Source organism: Oratosquilla oratoria, chromosome 27, assembly GCF_046742065.1.
Source record: "Oratosquilla oratoria isolate Oo_2021 chromosome 27, ASM4674206v1, whole genome shotgun sequence".
Lineage (NCBI taxonomy): Eukaryota > Metazoa > Arthropoda > Malacostraca > Stomatopoda > Squillidae > Oratosquilla > Oratosquilla oratoria.
In genome coordinates this window covers 9,459,329-9,477,920 of record NC_134803.1, presented here as the reverse complement: position 1 = coordinate 9,477,920, position 18,592 = coordinate 9,459,329, and the positions used below count along the sequence as shown (strand labels likewise).

The 18,592-nt window shown below is 39.1% G+C and overlaps 1 protein-coding gene across 1 annotated transcript in view; it reads left to right on the top strand.

Moving 5' to 3' along the window:
- The window catches only part of sau (Golgi phosphoprotein 3 homolog sauron), a 55,269-nt gene that overhangs the window by 1,301 nt on the left and 35,376 nt on the right, over nucleotides 1-18,592 (top strand). The window contains exon 2 of the mRNA XM_076210207.1: nucleotides 10,721-10,852. Within this exon, the coding sequence (XP_076066322.1) occupies nucleotides 10,721-10,852 (132 nt within the window). The remainder of the gene's footprint in view (nucleotides 1-10,720; nucleotides 10,853-18,592) is intronic.

Genomic DNA, 18,592 nt, shown 5'->3' with positions numbered 1-18,592 from the left:
AATCACTACAGTTAGACTTGGGTAAAATCTGGAAATGGACTTAAAAGTGGGAAGTGAACCTCAGTATCAAGAAGTATAGTATAATGGAGTTTAGAAAAAATGAAAATAGAATATCAAGAAATTATAAAATTGCTGAAGAAGTCAAAAAAGTGAGCTCTGAAAGAGACCTTGGAGTAATAATCAGCAAAGACATGACACCGGACAAACATATCAGTAAAATAGTCAGAGAAACCTTCATTTGACTACTTGGATGAGGAAATGATTAAAAAATATATTGAAACACAAAGGCAAAAGCCGACAAGACTGTGAGAATCAACACCGCGTGATATCGAAACCTTTATTGGTACGACGTTTCGCAAGACCAAAACTGGAGTACGCAGCAACACTATGGACACCTAGTACTAAAATGAATATAAAGAAATTAGAATACAAAGAGCAATGACAAAGTTGGCATCAACTCTCTCCAAAATTAACATACGAACAAAGATTGTCCAAATTGGAATTACCAACTCTGGAACAAAGAAGAGAAAGAGATCTGCTGACTATAGAATCATGAAAGGAATGGAAATCCTAGATAGGAATGATTTATTAAAATGGGACAGTGGAAAAACAAGACACAAAAAGAAACTCCAAAAGGATAACTATGGAAGAGATCTGAAAAAAATAGCTTCCCACATAGAGTACTGGATACGTGGAATAATTTAGATAAAGAAACAGTGTGTGCAAACACTATTCAAGATTTTAAGAAAAAACTTGATGCTGAAAGATAAAAGACGGGTCACCATGAGCATAGCTCCCTTCCCGTATAATACAACTAGGTAAATATACACACACACACACACACACACACATACACATATCTCGTGGAGAAGTGGTTAGAGTTCTCGCCAGCTGCTTCGGCAGTCTAGGTTCAAATCCTGCCCAGGGCTGAAATAATTTCAGTACAGACGCTCCTCTACTTACGTTTTAGTTACGTTCCGAACAGCCGAACGTAAGTTGAAAATGAACGGAAGTTGTTACTGTACTATACATCCATAAATTCTATTACCGTATCTTATAAAACACCCCTAAATCATTGATTATACACATAACATTTTAAAATAATAACATTAATTTCAAATAAATTAAATTCAAGCAACATAAATTGAGATGGTGGAGGAGGAGGAGGGGGGGCAAGGCATGTTCAGTTTGTTGTTTGTGCAATGTAAACAATGGACGCAGCGTCATGCACAAGTATCGTTTGAACTACGGAGAGCGCGCTAAACTAAAAAATTCACTCAAATTTTTTTTACAGTCAGTTCAAACATAAAATCGAAAAAACGTAAAATGAATGAACGTAAGTAGAGGAGCGTCTGTATTGCTGCACTGCAGGTTGTTACTCCAACTCTTGTGGGCAGGGAGTTGGGTGTGTGTGTGCGTGTAAGGTTACGATATTACCCATAGATCGGTCATGCGAGCTCTGAGCTCTTATCCAGGAGGTTAATAACTGGCAATTGTGAGCCCAACACGTGATCCAAGACTATGGTGAATGACACACACACACACACAGTAGTGTGTGCAAAAACCATTCACAAATTTAAGAGCAAACTAGACACTGCGAGATACAGAGGCAGGACACCACAAGTGTAGCTCCCCTTCCCATAAAATACACACACGACTCGGTGGAGCGGTTGGTAGAGTCTCAGACTGTCATTACGGAGGTATTGTCGGTACCTGGTTTGAATCCTGCCCAGGGCTGAAATTATTTCAGTATCGCTGGGGGTGTGTGTGCGTGTAAGGTCATAGCATTACCCATAGATTGGATATACGATCTCTGAGCTCTCCTCCGGGAGGGAAATAACTGTCGATCATGAGTACAACATGTGATCCAAAGACCAAGGTGAATCACACACACACACACACACACACACACACACACACACACACACACACACACACACACACATGTTGGACAGATGACGAAGATTGGAACTCCGGAAAGAAACGCAATTTTCATGGATTTCAACTTTAGGAAGTACCTGTGTTGTATTAGTAGGGAAGGGGAAGGCTCATGGTGTAGTGGGAAGGTGAAGAAAAAGGAGAAGGGGAGGGATTATTGAAGAAAATGAGGAAGGGGACGAACGGGCCCTGGACATCAGAAGGAATGTAAACAAAAGATGTGCAGATGACACAAGTGACTTTGAAGAAATCAGTAAAGGCATAAAAATTAGAAAATAGATAAGAGCATCACAAAAGAAAATGGAGACAATTATTTCTATGGATTTAATGAGGGAGGAGGTAACAACCTCCCTCGATTAACAACCAAAAGTGAATGAATCATGGGAGGTTAGGTTTGGTCAACTGGCACTGATTACACAAAGAGTTGATAAATTGGAAGAACTAAAGAAAGAGATCCAAACCTAAATAAAGAAATAGAAGAATTAAAAAGACAGTTAAAAGAAGTAAAAGATGAGAATGAGGAATTAAAGAGGAATAATAAAGAGTCCATAGAAAAAGAGGTAAGTGGTTGGAAAAAGGTTCAGCAGAATAGCAAAATATCTAGAGATATAGTGAAACTACAGATGAAGGACCATACTAAGGATACAGTTATTAAAGTGATGAGAGAGAAAGAGAATATAGTAAGAGACTTAGCAGATAAAAAGAAATTATAATTATATTAGGAATGGAAGAGAAACATAATCCTAATAGGACTACAAGAATAAGAGATGATAAAGAAGGAGTGAACAAGGTACTAGAAATATTTCAAGAAGGTGAAAGAAATTGAAATATATATGCAGGGGAAATACAGTATAGACAAGACCAGATCAACTAAAGTTAAATTCAGGTCATAAACGACAGCAGAGAATGTCTTAACAAAAACAGGAAAACTAGCAGAAAATGATCAGTACAAACAGGTATGGATAAAAAGAGAGATGAATAAAGAGGAAAGAGAGGAAGAGAAAACAAAAAGAACTGAAGCTAAGGAAAAAAAAACAAGAACAGAACAGAATCAGACAAAGAGAAATTCTATTGGAGAGTGGTGGATGTGAAAGTGAGGAAATGGTTCATAGGAGAGAAAAACAGAAGGGAAACAGAAAACAGGATAGAGCTAACAGAAAATTAAAAGTGTCCTTCACAAATATAGATGGATTAAAAACATGCATGAATGAACTGAATGATTACCTGATGGAAAAGGAACCTGACACAATGGGAATTGTGGAGACAAAATTGAAAGTCCATTACCACCCAACAGGGCATGGTGTATATAATTATTGAATTAGAAACAGAGAAGTAAAACAAGGTGGTGGAGTTATGTTTCTGATTAAGAAGGATATAAACATAAGGAATGTTACATATGGAAAGAATAGAGTGGAAATGATTATGATGGAAATAGAGGACAGGGTCAAGATGAGCAGGAAGTTTGTGGTAAATTATGTGCCTCCTAAAATGGCTTCGTGGGAAGAGAGCGAACACAAGAATATGTTAGAAGACACAAGGATAACACTAAATAAGATAATGGAAGATGGAGGAAGAAGAGTTATAATGGGTGACTTTAATTGAAAGAAATCTGCTGGGAAGAGATGACAGTGAAGGGTGGAGATGACCTATGGGGAAATGTACTACTTGATATGATTATAGAACATACAATGACACAATGGATACAAGAGAATACTAGGTATAGAAATGAGGAAGAGTCATTGAGACTAGACCTAATAATCACATCAGAACCTGAAATAGTGGACAAGATTGAATATAAGACACCACTAGGCAAAAGTGACCACATATTAGTTGAACTGGAACTAAATAAGGAAAAGTATATGGGATAAGATGAACAATATAGAAAGGGAAGAATGATGTATGGAAAAACAAATTTTGATAAAATGAGATTTTTTTTTTTTTTTTTTTTTTTTTTTTTAAGCAGACTGGGAAAGGATATACGACGAGGAAACAACAGTAGAAGAGAAATGGAAAATTTTGACAAAAACTTATAAGGAAGGAATGGAAAAGTATGTTCCAAGACATACAGTACATACTGCATACACTCACTATCCGAGTTACGACCTGTGCGACTTACGTCCACCCGTACTTACGACCACATTCAGCAGATGCCTACATGCACATATTATGAGTTTAGTGGTTTACTGTACGTTTGCACGTGGCGTCCAGCATCCCGTACGACAGTTGCGGCAGCACAGCACAGCATCTCACCAAGGTTGCGCTGTCTGCCATAATTATGGCATTTCTACCATAATTTAGTGTGTGTCTACCATCTACCATACGATGTCTACCATATACCATAATTTTACTGGAATTGATATTATACCGTATTTCGATTCCCAGTTCCCACGGATAATCAGGGCAGGTGGGAATGGTCAGAAAGGGCAGTTTTGCCAGATCGGTGATACACGCTTCCCCGAAAGCCAAGACAGACAGTCGGTTTACAGTAGTCCTGCATTTGTACTTTTCATTCTGGTTCGAGTTCTCTATTGGTCGAAAGTCGAAAGCTGTAGTGTACGAACATGGATACAAATAGCTTTAACCCAAGTCTATGATATTCCTGGAGTTCTGAAGTATAATATCTTATATTCAATAAAACAATATATCTCACTGTACTATTCCATGCATAAAATATTTATTTGATGAAATAACGCTATGCTATGATTATCGTTCTTTTCTTATGAAGAGAGACCGAACGTTTTCGCATGGGAGGCGACGATTGAGCCCAGTGCATAGATGCAAATCTTGTACGTGTTTTCATGTACATTTGAGGGAATTATTTTAAATGCCTTTATTACTTCAACCTCTTTTTATTAATTATGCCTCGACCGTACGCACGAAGAAAGTGTAGATGACGTGCAACCAAAAAGTGGATTTTATTTTTATTTATTATTATTTTTTTTTTTTACATATTTTCTATTTTTTATATTTTGTATCTTTGTGTTAATTTGTATTTTCGGTCTCTAATAAGAATCCTGTGTAATATATTTTCTTTCTTTACCCTATCCTATTAATCTATTATTATTAATTTATTATTTAGTATAACAATCAAAGAGTATTGGACATTTTGCATACACTGAGAATGTTCTACAAGGAAGCCACAAACGAAACATTTGAGCTGGATTTACGCTCTGCATCATATATGGTCCGAGTTACGACCGTTTCGACTTACGACCGTTTCGACTTACGACCGGTTGGTCGGAGCCGATCTAGGTCGTAACTCGGATAGTGAGTGTACATATACCAAAGGCTTTTTCCCCCCTTACACGGGGGGGGGGGGGGTAGCCAATGGATGTGACAAAAGCTTCAGGACCTGACAAGATCTCAAACTGGATATTTAAAGAATGTAGGGAACAACAAACGGACAAAATCCATAGTCTGATTACATGTTCATTGAATGAAGGCATTGTGCTGCTTGATTGGAAAAGGGCAAACCTGCTGCCAATTCTCAAAGATGGAAACAAGGAAACACCACACTGACCCAGTATCACTAACTAGCACAATAGTGAAATTATGTGAAAGGATTGTGAAAGATTGATGGACCAATATCTAGAAGAGATGAACATTCAGACAGACAGTCAGTTTGGCTTCAGATCTGGGAGGTCATGTGTGTCAAACCTTTTAAGTTTTGCTCGAGAGTGATTGATGTGATACAAGAGAGAGAGGAGTGGGTGGACTGTGTGTACCTGGACTTAGAGGATGCGTTTGATAAAGTACCTCACAGTCCACTTATGTGGAAATTAGAGCACATTGGAAGACTGAGTGGCAAAGTATAAGAATGAAATTTAACACAAGTAAATGCAAAGTAATGCACATAGGTAAAAATAACAGTAAGTACGATTACAAGTTATTTGGAAATTCGTTAACAAAAGTGGATAGTGAAAAAGATCTCAGCGTAATTATCAGTAACGACCTCAAATCATCCAAGCAGTGTATTTCAGCCTCTGAGAAAGCAAATAATACTCTAGGACTGATTGCGCGATCTTTTGATTTCAAAAGTCCATCACTCATTAACAAGCTATATAAATCGTTAGTTCGTCCGCATTTGGAATATGCTGTTTCCGTATGGTCACCGAATCTCATTAAAGACATTGACAGATTGGAAAAAGTACAACGGCGAGCCACAAAACTGATTCCAAATATAAAAAATAAATCATATGAAAATCGACTAAAACATATGAATCTGTTTTCCCTAAAAAAGCGTAGACTCAGAGGTGACTTGATACAGGTCTTTAAAATTCTAAAGGGAATTGACATCAGACAAGAAACAATGGTCTCAAACTCTCCGGAAATAGATTCAATTTGGAAGTAGGTAGAAACAACTTTGCCAACCGTGTAGTTAATGAATGGAATAAACTTCCTGCACAGGTAGTGCAATGTAGTTCAGTTCGAAGCTTTAAGAATCATTTAGATAAATACCTAAGTAAGGTGCTGTAATTATAATTTATCTTATATTATTTGTTTTTGTTTTGTTATCATTTGTCTGTGATTTTAATTTATTATTAGTTATAGGTCAATTTAATATTATTTACTATTTACCTGTTTGTTTATTATTTAACTATACCTATGCATTTATTTATGTATTTTATTTGTTATTTACATTATCATAGTTTTTATTTATTATTTTATTATTAATATGATTTTTTTTCGCATCCGACCTAGATATGGATCAAAAGGTCTCCTGTCGGCATGCTCCGCCTTTGTAATCCTTTGAATGGACGAAAGACTTTTTGAAAGAGATACATGAGGACAGTAGTAAAGGATAAGAGGTCAACCTGGAGAACAGTAATGAGTGGAGTTCCACAAGATTCAGTGCTTGCACCAATAATGTTTCTTGTCTATGTCAGTGACATGATGGAAGGAACAAGTTATGCCAACATGTTTGCAGATGACGCAGAAACCACGAGAAGAGTGAAAAATGAGGCGGATGGTAGACTATTGCAAAAGGATCTAGATATTATTTTTGCATGGAGGCAAGAATGGGAAATGAAGTTCAAAACCAAAAAATGCAAAGTACTGGAAATGTGTAATAGTGGCAAAAGGTCATCCTTAACCCCTTCCATACGGTGCCGCACACGTAGGCGTCATGGACTTAGATCTCGGTGGCAGCAGCCAATGCCAGCCGTACGACGTGTCGTAATAATACTCGCATCATAAAATATAGTCACCGCTTATATCGGTCGTTCTCTCTTCACCCGTGAATTTTGATAACCATAGAAAATGCGATTACAAAAGAATTAGAAAGAATGTCATTATGGAGGGGCGACTACAATAAATATAATCAAGACGCCGATATGGCAGCCTCGCGAATACACTCGCTCCCCATGACGCCTACGTGTGCGGCACCATATGGAAGGGGTTAAGCTATTCCTTGAAAAGTGAATCCATTACAAAAGCAAAAGAGGAGAAAGACTTGGAAGTCTTGATAAGAGACAATCTGTCACCTGACAGACATATCAGCAGGATTGTTGGAGAGACATACAGACTACTGCAGAAGGTTAAAGTGGCATTCCTCTGTATGGATGAAGAGATGAAAAACTCATGGAAAGTCCGATACGTCCAAGATTGGAACATGTGTCAGTAGTATGGTCCCCACACAGAGTGAAGGATATAAGCAAGATTGAGAGAATACAAAGAGCAGCAACTAAACTGATCCCCAGCCTGGCAGATAAACCATATGAGGAAAATACTGGGTCTGTCAACTTTGAAAACTGAAGACAGGTGATAGGATTACAGTATTCGGGTCACAAAAGGGGATAGATTGCATTGACAGAAGAGATCTGATTAAAGATGGAAGGGATTAACCTCTTTGATACAATGATGCCTACGTAGGTGTCATGAGGCACAGGTGGGTACAAGGATCCCAGTGTCGGCATCTTGATTATATTCATTTTGTAGTTGTAGCTGAGTGATCCCCGAATCTTGTGAACTAGTTTGATCACATTTTCTGTGTTTATTGTTATTCAGAGTGAAAGAGAATGAGTAATACAGCAGTGACTTCATATTTTATGATGCGAGTAGTGTGATGCATCATACATATGGCAGCTGATGCTGTGCATGAGAATTTGACTTGTATTGAAGAGTTAGGTTAAAAGGGCATGGGAGTAAATTAACCCCTTCAATATGGGCCAAAATCTCGCGGGCAGCATTAGCTGTCAGACGTGCGATGTTGCATCATAATACTCGCATTATAGAAAATAAAGTTACCGCTATATTGCTCGTTCTCTTTCACCCATGAATTTTGATAACCATAGAAAATATGATGAAACCAGTTTACAGAGTATGGGAGTCATGCAGGTACAACTACAATATATATAATCAAGACACTGAGATCGGCATCCTCGCGTACCTACTTGCTCCTCATGATGCCTATGTAGGCGTCATCGTATCGAAAGGGTTAAGAAAGACCACGTGTCAAAAGGATGTGAAGAAATACAGTTCTCCATATAGATACATAAATACTTGGAAGAGCCTAGAAGGTGATATAGCCCAAGCTCAAACAATACACGAGTTGAAATCTAAATATGATAATTGGAAACCAAGGATATAGATTAAGTTGGAACTGTACATGAATTTGAGTCTATGTTAGAAAATTAGAGAATAGGAGACAGGACTCAATGAGTATCGTTCCTTTCCTGTATACTACAGTTAGGTAAGTACATGCACATGATATAAGGAAGATTGAGATAGAAATGATGTGATTAAAGGGGATAGATTGCATTGACAGAAGAGATCTGATTAAAGATGGGAGGGCTTTAAGTAGTCATGGGAGCAGATTAAGAAAGACCACATGTGAAGAAATACAATTTTCCTTATAGATGCATAAATACCTGAAAATCTAATATAATGATAATTGGAAATCAAGGATATAGATTAAGTTGAAACTGTACATAAATTTGAGGCTAGGTATGATATATAATTAGAGAATAGGAGATGGGACCCAATGAGCGTTGCTCCTTGTCCTGTATTAGGTAGATACACACATATTGGAATACACTGAAATGGGTAAAAGACTTTTTTAGTAATAGGAATATGAGAACATTAGTGAAAGATGAGATATCAGACTGGAGAGAAGTTGGTTTATAGTATACCACAAGGATTGGTTCTGGTACCTTTAATATTTCTGGCATATGTTAATATGATGCATGCAATATTGTTTGTGGATGTTGGTAAGGACATAAAGAATGTGAAAAATTATGAGGATTATAAACAGCTACAGGAAGACCTAGATAAGGTTTATCAGTGGACCCAGGATTAGCACATGAACTTTAATACAAACCATGTATGATCTTAGAACAGGGACAAAGTGAAAAGAAACCTGTGAAAAGATGTAGAATGAAAAATAGCAAAACCAAAGGAGGAAAATTATTCAGAGATTTTAATCAGGGATAATATTTTTCCAGAAAGTTGTATAAGAATAACAAGAGACTTGTAAATTGTTGAAGAATATAAAAGTGGTATTTTATGTGGATGAGAATATGAGAAAGAAGAACCTCACTAGAACGTTTTGTGTTCAGGTTTCCTAAGACAGCACCAGCATAGCTTGTCAACAGAATCAAACTGTCTTAGATGCAACCATCACACAGAAGATACTGGACACATCATCCTATACTGCCCCATATTAACTGTCCCTAGACAACAAAATACTGTATTTCTACTTCAGTGATCTATGGGCCCCTGTGGTGGCTGTTGCCAGTTATTTGGAAACCATGGGTCTCCTGCAAGAGTGTATTGGGGCACTAGATTGATCACCTAGGTTCACGTGCACACAGTTTGTACATCCCTGTCTTTCATGCAGCATATGTTTATTTTTTAATATAAACTTCATAGGTTACATTGGACCTTTCTTGTCTGAATTCAAATTAATTTTTTGCCAAGCATTTCATTCACCTGTCTTCCACAATTTTTTCACACAATTACCAAAAATAGCCATGTATACTGTGCACTTTTTTTTTGCCAGTTTTGGACTTAACTTTAGGGTGCATACAGCTTTAGATCTATAAACATTTTTTGGGGCCATGAGAAAGGTGGGACACTCAATGACTTAACAGGGTCAACATGAGGTCATCATAAGTGACCTACATATGATGACTAATTGAAAACTTTTTGCATTTTATCAGGGATCCACACCAAATGATTTAGGTTAAACCAGCCCTTTTTTTTTATTTTATTTTTTTTTTATTCTTGGCACATGTTCAGCTGCTCCTACTTCATAAATTTTAAGGAACCCTTTCCATTATTTCTTTGTTTCTCATTTTCTCATTGAACTCTTTTCAGTCTCTCTCAAAGTATATTTCCAGTTTTATGTACAGATCATTTTCACACCAATTTTCTATGCCAGCCTACATCACAGCAGCATGGACAGAGGTATCCTACCAGCCACAAATGAAAATGCTCAGTGTTAGCCTTGCCACAGTAGAGAGACTTGAGAGTTCTAAAGGATAGATTCAAATAGGACAGCAGAAAGGAGGGACAACATTAGTAGGAGCAAGGGTGGCTCAGTACTCTCGTGAATGGAGTGTCTTTGACGTGGGTAAATGCTGTGTGGTTCTGGTCTGTGGGATGCCTCCAAAATCTTTCAGGTATTGGTTACACATAATTATGTAGTAGATACCCAAGTCTGGTAATTTATTTAATGCTGAATAGTATTTTAATTAAAAGCACATTTTTTGTACATGCACCTAACAAGAATTTCTACTATTATTCTGAGTTTTATTTTACTGTTATACTGTTTTCTTTACAGGGATACACTAGTTTTTGGAATGACTGCATATCTTCTGGGCTTCGAGGCTGCATCTTGATAGAGTTAGCACTACGAGGTCGTGTCGAGTTAGAAAAAGCTGGGCTTCGTCGTAAATCTCTCCTTAACCGGAAAGTGAGTTGTGAATGGTGCTGAAATTATTTTCCTTATGTTTTCAAAGTACAGTACAGTTGGGAGGACTTCATTGACACTAAGTCACACTACTTACATGTTTTTTCAGTTATAGATTATTGTTAAAGTGCAAGTACTAATAACAGTTGGCGTTGCAAATTTAACAATTTCCTTACAAAACAACTTTTTTATTTATGTATTTAATTTTTTGGCCAGGTATTGCCACAGAATGTTACTCTTGCTCATGGCTATATTTGTTCATATGTAATATGTATTTGCACATAATGTAAATCTCATATTATGGGCACTGAAATCCTGATAAAAATATTGTGTGCATAATATGCACCCCAATAGTAGATCTACACATACATACATACATATACCAAGGGCTCTTTCCTCCTTACCAGGGAGGTAGCCAAAGTTAAAAGGTATAATTCCATTCCTACTTGTTTCATGCCCATCCATTCCACTCCCATCCACCATCCCTCCCTCCCTCTCATCTTGGGTCCTTATGGATGATGGGGTCATTCCTGCATCTCACCCATAGCCTTAAAAGACAGTACATCTATAGCAAGGCCACTTCATTTAATCAGCAACCCCTCTCTCCATCCCCTCATACAGAAACATTGAAGATGGGGAGAAACCCCTTCAGGTTGTGTCAAAATATCGTTCACATATAATCACATATCTACGATGCATCTACACACTGAAATTAAACTCCTCTCCCTAAAACAGGACATGAAAATGATAGGCACACAGTTCTGTACAAGAGCCCTCAGCCCCACCCATTCATCTATTACAGGGAATTGAAAAAAAAGGCAACTTCCTACAAAAGGATCGATGATAACTAACTACCAACTCATGTGACACATCCATATAAAAAATATACACACTCAGATTATAAAACAACCACCGCAAGACCAACCAGCAAACTCCCTACTCCACCAAATTATCCCAGAAATCAGCCCTACATAGAAATCCTTTCCAGGACAAACAAGAACCATACTGCATAAAGACTTTAAAAAAACAACCAGCTTTAAAACAGTTCCAGCGTAGGATAGCATAGCAAATTACCCCAGATGCAATCACCACACAGAGGACATTGAAAACCTTATCTTACATTGCCCAGCTCTAGCCTTACCCTGATAAAAACACAATATCTTTTGTATGAGTGGCTTGTGGGCCAATCTGGTGGCTGTTGCTGATTATCTTAGAACTATGGGTGTCCTGCAAAAGAAACCCAAGTCAGCAGATGATTGAATGATAAGTATGGACAGTTTCTAAACACCTGGTCACATTAGCCCTAAACATCAGGAACAGTTTCTACTCGTACCTTTTTGTCATTGTGGACAGATATTGAACTATGATTTGCATATTATCTTTCAAATTGTTGAATTGATAACACTAAAATAGAAAATATTTTTACACTAAATACAAACTGGACAAGAAATAATGGCCTTGAGCAAAAGTGCTGGGGTTCATATTTTTGCATTTTTCTTCCACAAGGAGTCAAGATATGCTTTGATGTAATCAACCTCTTCACAGAGGAACAGGCATTTAGTACTTGCTCTAAGATCATGCATTTTTAATCATTACTCCTTCTCAAAAGTTGTGCATTTATTGTTTTACTGTGTTAATATTGATTTTCAATGTATTTTGACTTGATTGCTGTATCTTTGATTATGAGGAGGTGATATTACACCATAGCATTGATTGCATGTTATTGTGCAGTATTAACCTCTTCACTCCGAGGCACATCGCACGTGTGGCAGCATTAGCTGCCCGACGTGCAATGTTGCGTCATAATAATCGCATTATAAAAAATAAAGTCAGTGTTCAATTGTTCGTTCTCTTTCACCCGTGTATTTTTATAACCATAGAAAATATGATAAAGCCAGTTTAGAGAGAATGAAGGTTACGCAGGTACGACTACAATAAATATCAAGATGGCGATGTTGGCATCATCGAGTACCCACTTGCTCCTCATGCCGCCTACGTAGGCGTCACCATATGGAAGTGGTTAATGGCATAGTAGCATGCAGCCAATGGTTTAGGGACCGATTTGGGGCATCCTTACACAGTGGTAGTAGGACAGTAGCCCCAGGCATCCAAAAGGGGAAGGGCATCCAATCAGATCAATTTGTGGAAAAGAATTTGATAATTTTGGATGATTTAGATTAAATAAAGTGTTTATTTCACCTGTGTTTAGATATTGAAAATAAGTATACATTTTCTTTTCCACTGTGCACCCTGTGGTAGAGGAACAAAAGAATTCTGCCACAATAATTTCCATGCAAGTTGTAAAAGGTGACAATGTGGGATGGAGTGATGGGACTAGGTATTGTGCTCTCTCTATGTTCATCCAATGAGATATCAGTGTAAGAGAGTCCCTAAAATTTGGGTCACTAAATGCACATGGTTGTGGTACAAATGAGAGTAAAAGGGAAGAGATAGTATGATTATGAGATGGAATATGGATGTGTTAGTGTTGAGTGAAACTGGGTTGAAAAGGAGGATTGATTTTGGGTTTAGGAGTGTGGTTGGGAGAGTATCAGGAGTGGTGAGGGGATAAGGGAGGAAAGGACTAGCTCTGCTGGTAAGTAACGAGATACCAAAGTGCACAGTGGAGTGGAGGGAAGTATCTTCAAAAGTTAATGTGGGGGAAGGTGAAACTGGGATGGGAGATATGGTTTTTTGTAACCAGGTAGTAAGGAAGGAGGGATGAGGTATGCAAAGATAGTGTGTGGAACAAGGAGGATGGGAGGGAATAGAAGGAGGGGGTAGTGACTGGTGGGATGATGAAGTGAAGAAGGTTATAGAAGAGAAGTAAGCATTCTTGGACTGGTTTCAAAGCAGGGTGAAACATGAGGTACAAAAAATAAGAGAAATAAAACACAAGGTAAAGGAGACAAAAAGAAGGGTAGATGTAAAAAGGGGGAGGAATATGGCAGATTTTTAAAAGTAACAAAGAGAGTGTTTTGAAAGGAAGTTAAGAGAGGGGGAGGCAAATCAAGTAGAGAAGAAAAGGTAAAGGGTGCTGATATAAAGATGGTAAGGGAAGAGGAGGCAGTATGGGGAAGATGGGCTGAGTATTTTAGGGAGTTGCTAAATGTGAAGGAGGATAGGGAGGGAAAGGTAGTAGCAGTGTGAAGCACTAAGTAAATGACAGTGATGGGTGAGGAAAATGGAGGAGAAATAAGAAAAGATGCAAGTAGTTATTAAAATGATGAGAGCAAGCAATTACCTGGGTCAGATGGGTGTCGTGTGCAGTGTGTGAAGAAGGGAGGTACAGTGATAGTAGACTGGCTAGTGAAGTTGTTTAATGTGTGTCCAAGGGAGGGCAGAGTGCCAGAGGAATGGAGGAGAGCCTGTATAGTTTTGCTTTACAAGGGAAAAGAGGACAAATGTGAATGTAGTAGTTTCAGAAGGATCAATTTGTTGAGTGTAGTTGGGAAGGCTTATGGGAGTGTTTTGATTGAGAGGATTGGGATAGGAACAGAGGGGGTAATTGGTGAGGAATAGTGTGGGTTTAGGAAAGGTAGGGGTTGTGTAGATCAGATTTTTGTTTTAAGACAGATGTGTGAGAAAGCTGTAGGGAAATGTAAGGATGTATTTTGGGCTTTTATGGTTTTAGAAAAGGTCAGTGCCAGGGTAGACAGGAAGGCACTGTCGTAGGTTTTACAGATATATGAGATAGGGGGAAAGCTTTTAAGAGCAGTCAAGATTTTTACGAGAGTAGAGCCAGGGATGTATTATGTTGCCTTGGCTGTTCAATTTATACATGGATGGGGTGATGCGAGAGGTAAATGCAAGGGTAATGGGCCAGGGATTGGAGATGGCTAGAGAAAATGGGAGATAAGCCAGTTGTTTGCTGATGACACTGCACTTGTAGCTGGATGGAGTTTGGGAAGGTGTGCACAAGAAGGAAGTTGAAGATGAGTGTGGGTAAGAGATGATGAGATGTACAAGAGGAGAATATGGCAGCAATTTGGAAGCGAGTATTAACCTGTATGTTGCTGGGCGAATGTTGTATAAACTCATCCACTCACCCCCACTTTTTTTTTTCTTATTTATTTATTTTTTTATCAACTCACAATGATGTAAAACCAACAAAGCTTGCTTATTTTGATTCACCTTAGCCTTTTTTTTTTTTTTTTTTTTAGATATGTGTGCAAAAGTTTGGTAGAAAATCCTTAGACTTTCACTGCTCACATGGGTTGAATGAGAACATCTGTCATATTTTTCAGGGAAGCTTTGTTAGAATTTCAGAGAGTGAAGGAATTTGAAATTTTTGGTGTTTCAAGTCAAGGTACATACACATACCAAGGCTTTTTCACCCTTACAAGGGAGGTAGCCAAAAAGGAAAAGCCATAAAATCATTCCCACCCATTCCATCCCTGAATACACTCCACACCCTCCCTCCTATCTTAGCACCTCCTGGATGACGGGTCATCCCTGCACCTTGTCCACTGCCCTGGGTCAGAAGCAGCGACGCAAGACACAGCACATCCACAGCAAGGCCGCTTCATTAAATCGTCGACCCCCCCCCTCTCCATCCCCACATGCATAAGAACATAAGAAGAACATAAGAACATAAGAAATAAAGGAGACTGCAAAAGACCATAAGGCCTACACTAGGCAGCTCCGTATCCATCACCACCTGTCGTCCCCATCCATAAAGTTGTCTAATCGTTTTTTAAAACAACTGATAGTTTCAGCGCTTACTACGTGGTTACTAAGTTGATTCCATTCATCGACCACCCTATTTGTAAACCAATTCTTGCCTATTACCTTCTTAAATCTAAATTTGTCCAGTTTATACCCATTACTGCGAGTCCTGCCCTGTTGTTTTATTATGATGACCTTGTTTGCATCACCCTTGTTATAGCCTTTGATCCACTTGAACACTTCTATTAGATCACCCCGCACTCTGCGTCTTTCCAGAGAGTGTAAGTTTAGGTGCCTAAGCCTCTCTTCGTAAGGCAAATTTCCGAGTCCTTGTATCATTTTGGTCATTCTTCTCTGTACTGATTCTAGTGAATTTATGTCCATTTTGTAGGACGGAGACCAAAACTGTACCGCATAGTCCATGATGGGTCTAACTATTGCTAGATAGAGTTTAATAATTACCTCTGCACTTCTATTTGTTACCGTCCTAGCAATGAAGCCTAATGCTCTGTTTGCTTTATTTCTGGCGCTAATGCACTGCTTCCTGGTTTTAAGGTCCGGACTCACCAGAACTCCCAAGTCCCTCTCGCACTCAGATTTTTCTAAAAACGTGTCATCTAAGTTGTATCTATTTTCGGGGTTGTGTAGCCCTACGTTTAACACGCTACACTTAGAGATATTGAAGTTCATTTGCCATTTCACCGACCATGTTAACAGTTTATCAAGATCATCCTGCAGAATCTGGGCGTCTTCTCCTGACCTAATTAGGCGTCCTATTTTAGTGTCGTCCGCAAACTTACTAACATCACTATTTAACCCATCGTCTAAGTCGTTTATATACATAATGAACAATAAGGGACCCAAAACCGAGCCCTGGGGGACCCCGCTAGTAACATTGCCCCACCTAGATTTTATTCCATTTATGGTGACCCGCTGTTTTCTGTTACTAATCCAAGCTCTAATCCATTCTAACACTTTTCCTCCTATGCCATGGGCTTTGATTTTATTTAGTAAAAGGAGAAGACGGGGAGAAATCCCTTTGGGCTGCGTCAAATTTTGCTCACACATACTACCTCACCCCCCCTCCCCCCCCCCCTTCCACCTCATGCATCACAACATCATCCATATACAACCATTCTCCATTCACCCCTGTCTTCTGTTCTCTCCCGTCCTTCCTCAACAGACATTCCCCTCTTCCCCAAAGCCCCCTTCACCCCATCCATCCACCTCATCCTAGGACGTCCCCTCATGTTCACTCCCTCCACATCTGCCTTCCATACCTCTTTTACTAGTCTTTCTTCACTCATTCTTTCCATGTGTCCAAACCATCCTAATACTCTTTCATCAACCCTCTCTCCCAACTCCCTTACCACCCCTGTTCTCCTCCTCACCTCCTCATTTCTCACTCTATCTAGCCTAGTAACCCCCATCTTACTTCTCAGACACCTCATCTCAAACACATTCAAACTCCTCTCTTATGTTCCATGTTTCTGTCCCATACAGTGCTGTTGGCACAATCACTCCTTCATACAGTCTCCTCTTAGCATCCATTCCCAAATGTCTATTCTTCATTACGCTCTTCAATCCACCAAGGCATTTACTCGCTTCTCTCAATCTACATTCTACCTCCACCTTCACTCCACCTTTTCCTGCCACATTTGCACCCAAGTATCTAAAACTATCCACTTCTTACAGTCGCGGTCCCTTAATGCTCACTTCCAGTCTACTGCCACTTTCACCCCTTGTACATCTCATCACCTTATTTTTACCCACATTTATCTTTAGCTTTCTTCTATCACACACTCTCCCAAACTGTCACCAACTTCCTCAATCCCTCCTCCGATCCTGCCACAAGCGCAGTGTCATCCACAAACAACAGCTGGCTCACCTCCCACTTTTCTCCATTTTTTTTAACCATCTCCAATCCCTGACCCACTACCCTTGCATTTACCTCTCGCACTACCCCATCCATGTATAAGTTGAACAGCCAGGGTGACATAACGCATCCTTGACGAAGTCCCACCTTTACCTCGAACCACTCACTCTCTCCATTTCTAATCCTGATACAAGCTCTACTACTCTCATAAAAACTCTTGACAGCTCCTAGAAGCTTTCCTCCTATCCCATATATCTGCATAACCTCCCACAGTGCCTTTCTGTCTACCCTATCATAAGCCTTTTCCAGATCCATAAAAGCCCCAAAAACATCCTTCCCCTTTCCTATAGCTTTCTCACATATCTGTCTTTCCACAAAGATCTGATCTACACAACCTCTACCTGTCCTAAATTCACACTGTTCCTCACCAATTACTCCCTCTGTTCCTCTCCTAATCCTCTCAATCAAGATCCTCCCATAAGCCTTCCCGACTACATTTAACAAGGTAATCCCTCTGAAACTACTATATTCACACCTGTCCCCTTTTCCCTTGTAAAGAGGAACTATACAGGCACTCCTCCAGTCCTCCAGCACACTACCCTCTCTCCAGCAAACATTGAATAACCTCACCAACCAGTCCGCCATCACTGTACCTCCCTTTTTCAGACATTCTGCATGGCATCCATCCAGACCAGGTGCCTTACCTGCTTTCATCATCTTAACAACTGCCTTCACCTCATCCTTCCTTATTTCTCCTCCATTCTCCTCACTCATCACTCTCATTTTCTTTGCATTTCCCACTGCAGCTATCTTTCCTTCCCTATCCTCCTTCACATTTAGCAACTCCCTAAATTATTCTGCCCATCTTCCCCTTACTGCCTTCTCTTCCATTATCATCTCTCCATCTGCACCTTTTACCTTTTCTTCTCTACTTGATTCGCCTCCTCTTCCTCTCTTAATTTCTTTCCAAAACATCTTTTTATTACTTTCAATATTTTTGTCATACTCTTACCCCATTTCACATCTGCTCTCCTCTTTGCCTCCTTTACCTTTTGCTTTATTTTTCATTTCTTTGTACCTTTCATATGACTCCCTCGTCCTATTTTGTAACCAATCTGTGAAAGCTCGCTTCTTCTCTTCTACAACCTTCTTTGTTTCCTCATCCCACCATTCACTACCCTTCCTTCTATTTCCTCCTG